Source organism: Vigna unguiculata, unplaced genomic scaffold (assembly GCF_004118075.2).
Source record: "Vigna unguiculata cultivar IT97K-499-35 unplaced genomic scaffold, ASM411807v1 contig_669, whole genome shotgun sequence".
Classification (NCBI taxonomy): domain Eukaryota; kingdom Viridiplantae; phylum Streptophyta; class Magnoliopsida; order Fabales; family Fabaceae; genus Vigna; species Vigna unguiculata.
In genome coordinates this window covers 167,905-171,850 of record NW_021011393.1, presented here as the reverse complement: position 1 = coordinate 171,850, position 3,946 = coordinate 167,905, and the positions used below count along the sequence as shown (strand labels likewise).

General features: G+C 51.0%; 1 protein-coding gene across 1 annotated transcript; it reads left to right on the top strand.

Annotated features, from left to right (window-relative positions):
* The first annotated feature begins 450 nt into the window (after positions 1-450).
* LOC114172666 lies at positions 451-1,421 on the top strand. Its single transcript, XM_028056997.1, has 3 exons — positions 451-547; positions 748-1,082; positions 1,149-1,421. Exons 1-3 carry the CDS (start codon positions 451-453, stop codon positions 1,419-1,421), a joined length of 705 nt encoding a protein of 234 aa, XP_027912798.1.
* Positions 1,422-3,946: the final 2,525 nt, after the last annotated feature.

Here is a 3,946-nt window from a genome sequence, read left to right as displayed (position 1 = left end):
AATGATCATCAATTTGATTGATGGGAGCAGATGGGCGAGGTTCTCATGGTCAACAAGGGAATGGTGATTCCGCTGCTTAGCCATCTGGGCTGGAGTTATTTTCTTCATGTTTGCTTTAGGGCTATGGCCCATGTATCGCTTTATGCATTTCTTCGCTACACTCTTTGTTAAACTTGTATCTGGTTTCCGTTGGCATCGTGGTGTGCGCAGGTTGTAGGGGTTGGGTTAAGGACCCCAAGACTATGCTACTGCACTATCGTTTGCGTGACGTTTCCTTTAATTTTGTCTAATAATTAAATGGGACGTTACATTTATGGTATCAGGGCGGTCATTCCTTAGGTCTGTGGACTTGGATGTCCGTTTAGCTTTCTCTATGTCTTCTGAGTATTCTTAGTTAAATTCTTGTCTTTATCGAGCCTAACCAAGTGATTTTCTGTGGGCCAGTGGACTATGGCACCTCCTCGTAGGACTCCGCAATCATCCCAGGGAGACGTACCTAACATCGCCAGAGCAATAGAGGCGATGGTAGCAGCGATGGCACAACAGAGTGCTGCGATGATGCAGCAACATGAGGCATCCATGCAGCGACAGGCAGCGTCGCTAGAGCAGTAGCAGGCAGTGATTCAGTAGATGGAGGCTGCGAGAGTAGCTACCGAGGATGCTCATCGGCAGAACATGGAGGCCCTCCGCCAGTTGGAGGAGAACAGGGCGGCTGCCCTGTGTTTGGTCCTGAACCACGACCTGCAGTCAGGGAGTGGAGCTTGGAGGACTTTCTGAAGCACCACCCGGCGAAGTTTGATGGGAAGACCAGTCCTGACACCGCAGACCAATGGTTGAAAGACCTGGAGCGCATCTATGACGCCAAGATGTGCCCTGCGGAGAACAGGTTGGTGTTTTCAGTGTATATGCTCACGGGGGAGGCGGAGCATTGGTGGAGCAACACCAAGTCCATCCTAGAGGAGAGGGATGAGCCAGTGACGTGGGAGACTTTCAGAGAGAGATTCCTCTCAGAGTACTTCCCAGACAGCATCCGGTATGCCAAGGAGGTGGAGTTCCTCCAGTTGACCCAGGGAGGGAAGACGGTAACAAACTATGCTGAGAGGTTCAAACACCTCAGCCGTTTCTACACCCTGCCACTCGATGAGGAGTGGCGATGCAAGAAGTTCGAGAACGGTCTCCGCGGTGATATCCGCTTGATGGTGGCTCCTTTGTCCATCAAGGATTTTGCCGCTCTGGTGGAGAAAGCTAAGGTGATGGAGAAGATGAAACGTGAGGTGGAAGGCCAGCGCCTACAGCAGCCACAGCCACCTCAGAGGATCGGTGGACCATCTGGGTCCAAGCCCAAACATGAGGAGCAGAGGAGACCGTATGATAGACCCCACCATCAACCTCAGGGGTCTAGGAACTTTTCCCCACAGTAGGGCCAAGTTCAGTGCTACATTTGTGGAGGCGCTCACCTGAGGAGTGCTTGTCCACGCATGGAGGGTTACCGTAGGTACAACAACTGTGGCAAGGAAGGCCACTTTGGGAAGGATTGTCCCATCCTTGCTAGGGCAGTAGCGCGCCCTCCAGTTCAGACTCCTCACCAGCACCAGCGGAGAGATAGAGGCAACAGGCCTCAGGCGACGGGCAGGGTATATGCCATGACCGGAGCAGAGGCGACAGGCTCAGGTAATCTTGTTATGGGTCGATGCATGATAGCGGGTGAATCTTTGTGTGTACTGTTTGATTCTGGAGAGACACACTCATTTGTGTCATTTGCTTGTGTGGAGCGTTTGGGTCTGCCGGTGCGCGAGCTCTAGTGTGAACTTGCAGTATCTACCCCGGCGTCGGGTTTGGTCAGGACGTCGTCCTTGTGTGCTAGGCTTCCAGTAGAGGTAGAGGGACGCATGTACAAGGTAAATCTAATTTGTCTGCCCCTACAAAAGTTGGAGGTGATCTTAGGGATGGATTGGCTCTCGACCAATTGCATTCTGATAGATTGTCGAGAGAAGAAGCTGCTTTTTCCTGACACAGAAGATCCTGAGTTGGTGTCTTCTCAGGGTGTTATGAAGGAACTACATGACGGCGCGCAGTGTTACATGATCTTCACACATCTAGAGGTGGAGAGAGGAGAGGCGACGTCAGTGATACCGGTTGTGCAGGATTTTGGGGATGTATTCCCGGAGGAGGTTTCAGGATTGCCTCCCAGTAGAGAAGTGGAGTTCTCTAAAGATCTAGTACCAGGGATAGGCCCGGTGTCGATGGCCCCATATCGCATGGCTCCGGCAGAGTTGGTCAGGACGTCGTCCTTGTGTGCTAGGCTTCCAGTAGAGGTAGAGGGACGCATGTACAAGGTAAATCTAATCTGTCTGCCCCTACAAAAGTTGGAGGTGATCTTAGGGATGGATTGGCTCTCGACCAATCGCATTCTGATAGATTGTCGAGAGAAGAAGCTGCTTTTTCCTGACACAGAAGATCCTGAGTTGGTGTCTTCTCAGGGTGTTATGAAGGAACTACATGACGGCGCGCAGTGTTACATGATCTTCACACATCTAGAGGTGGAGAGAGGAGAGGCGACGTTAGTGATACCGGTTGTGCAGGATTTTGGGGATGTATTCCCGGATGAGGTTTCAGGATTGCCTCCCAGTAGAGAAGTGGAGTTCTCTAAAGATCTAGTACCAGGGACAGGCTCGGTGTCGATGGCCCCATATCGCATGGCTCCGGCAGAGTTGGTCAGGACGTCGTCCTTGTGTGCTAGGCTTCCAGTAGAGGTAGAGGGACGCATGTACAAGGTAAATCTAATCTGTCTGCCCCTACAAAAGTTGGAGGTGATCTTAGGGATGGATTGGCTCTCGACCAATCGCATTCTGATAGATTGTCGAGAGAAGAAGCTGCTTTTTCCTGACACAGAAGATCCTGAGTTGGTGTCTTCTCAGGGTGTTATGAAGGAACTACATGACGGCGCGCAGTGTTACATGATCTTCACACATCTAGAGGTGGAGAGAGGAGAGGCGACGTCAGTGATACCGGTTGTGCAGGATTTTGGGGATGTATTCCCGGAGGAGGTTTCAGGATTGCCTCCCAGTAGAGAAGTGGAGTTCTCTAAAGATCTAGTACCAGGGACAGGCCCGGTGTCGATGGCCCCATATCGCATGGCTCCGGCAGAGTTGGTCGAACTAAAGAAACAAATAGGGGAACTGATGGCGAAGCAGTTTATCCGGCCCAGCACTTCGCCTTGGGGAGCGCCAGTGTTATTGGTGAAGAAAAAGGATGGGAGTTCACGTCTGTGTGTGGACTATAAACAATTAAACAAGATGACGATCAAGAACAAGTATCCGCTCCTGAGGATTGATGACTTGATGGATCAGTTGCATGGGCCGTCAGTGTTCTCGAAGATAGATCTACGATCGGGGTACCACCAGATTTTGGTAAAGGCTAATGATGTACAGAAGACGGCCTTCAGGTCCAGGTATGGCCACTACGAGTATGTGGTTATGCCTTTTGGTGTGACCAACGCTCCGGCGGTGTTCATGGATTACATGAATAGGATCTTCCGGCCTTTTCTAGATAAGTTTGTCGTAGTCTTCATAGACGACATCCTTATCTATTCCAGGACTCAGGAGGAGCATGCGGAACACCTGAGGTTGGTGCTTGGTGTTTTGAGAGAGAAACAATTGTACGCCAAGTTATCCAAGTGCGAGTTCTAGATGGGGGAAGTCCAGTTTTGGCGACATGTGATATCCGCCCAGGGGATTGCAGTAGACCCAGCAAAGGTCGAGGCAGTGGTAAAGTGGGAGAGTCCTAAGTCGGCCATAGAGATCAGGAGCTTTGTGGGGTTAACGGGCTATTATAAGAGATTCATAGAGGGATTCTCCAAGATAGTGGCGCCTCTAACTTTGCTTACCCGGAAGGACCAACCTTTCACTTGGACGGACAAGTGTGAGGAGAGCTTTCAGGAACTAAA